Source organism: Octodon degus, unplaced genomic scaffold (assembly GCF_000260255.1).
Source record: "Octodon degus isolate 3935 unplaced genomic scaffold, OctDeg1.0 scaffold00050, whole genome shotgun sequence".
In the NCBI taxonomy this organism is placed as follows: domain Eukaryota; kingdom Metazoa; phylum Chordata; class Mammalia; order Rodentia; family Octodontidae; genus Octodon; species Octodon degus.
Window position 1 is genome coordinate 11,649,088 of NW_004524626.1, and position 1,028 is coordinate 11,650,115.

The window sequence follows — 1,028 nt, forward strand, 5'->3', positions numbered from 1 at the left end:
AGGTCAGGGAGCCCCCAGCTAGGGGTGGAAAGTCCCGGCGGTAGGTCAGCCACAGGCGGGACACAAAGTCCCGCTGGAAACGCTGGATGTCACCTAGAAGAGTTGGCCTGTCACCAGCCATCAGGGATGGGGTGTGGAGGGGTTGGGGGTTGGTTATTCTTCATCCCTGTGCCTTGTCTGAGACTCACCTTCACCCTCAAAGCGGTAGCGGCGCCCACAGAGGTAGATGCTGGAGATCTTGCTAAAGCTGGTCCGGCTTTTGACCATCCACCCTGGGAAGACGTGGGACTGTCACGATCCCACTTCCCACCAAGACCCCTCCAAGAGACAAGTATGGTACATCTTGGTAAGAGCTGCCTGAGTGTTAGGCCATCAGCTGAGGGGGATGAAGGCAAGTGATTATCTCTATTTTTTAGAGACAGGGTCTTGCTAGTGGTTCAGGCTGGCTTTGAAACGCACAGCAATCCTACTGTATCAGTCCCCCAAATGCTGGGATTACATGTGTAAGCCACCATGCCTGGTGTTTTGGGTTCTAGCTTTTCAAAGGTTCAAGAGAAACTATATAGTCCAGGCTTGGCTTGAACTCACTACGGAGCCCAAGCTGGCCTGGAACTTGCAGCTATCCTCCTGCCTCAGCCTCCGGAGGGCTGGGATGTCCAAATTACGCCCTTCTGATGAAGGCACCCAGTCTTAGAAGTGGGGAGGTGGAGGGGCAGAGAACCACGAACTTTGCCCCAAGGTCAAACGGTGAATGGGCGAAGCTTGCAAACCTTCCCTGTCAATCCTGCCCCAGGTCTACCCGGGGTGGGGCAGGGCGGGGACCCACGGGTGACTCACGGGGCAGGAGCATAGAGTGGTTCATCATGGGGACAGGGCCTGATTGTCCCGCACACCCCCAAAGCTGACCTTGCCCCCTCCTCACCATACTTGACGTTGTTCCAGGCGGTCAGGAACCGGGCCTTGAACTTGTCCACCTCGTCGGGCTCCACATGAGCAGCGCCGGCCGGGCTGAGCGCGGAGCCGTCGGG

General features: G+C 57.4%; 1 protein-coding gene across 1 annotated transcript in view; it reads right to left on the reverse strand.

Moving 5' to 3' along the window:
• Atg4d (autophagy related 4D cysteine peptidase) overlaps positions 1-1,028 on the reverse strand; it is a 7,193-nt gene that overhangs the window by 5,877 nt on the left and 288 nt on the right. Inside the window, exons 2-4 of the mRNA XM_023716927.1 lie at positions 923-1,026; positions 189-272; positions 2-93 (exon numbers count right to left, since the gene is read on the reverse strand). Of these exons, the coding sequence (XP_023572695.1) occupies positions 2-93; positions 189-272; positions 923-1,026 (280 nt within the window). The remainder of the gene's footprint in view (position 1; positions 94-188; positions 273-922; positions 1,027-1,028) is intronic.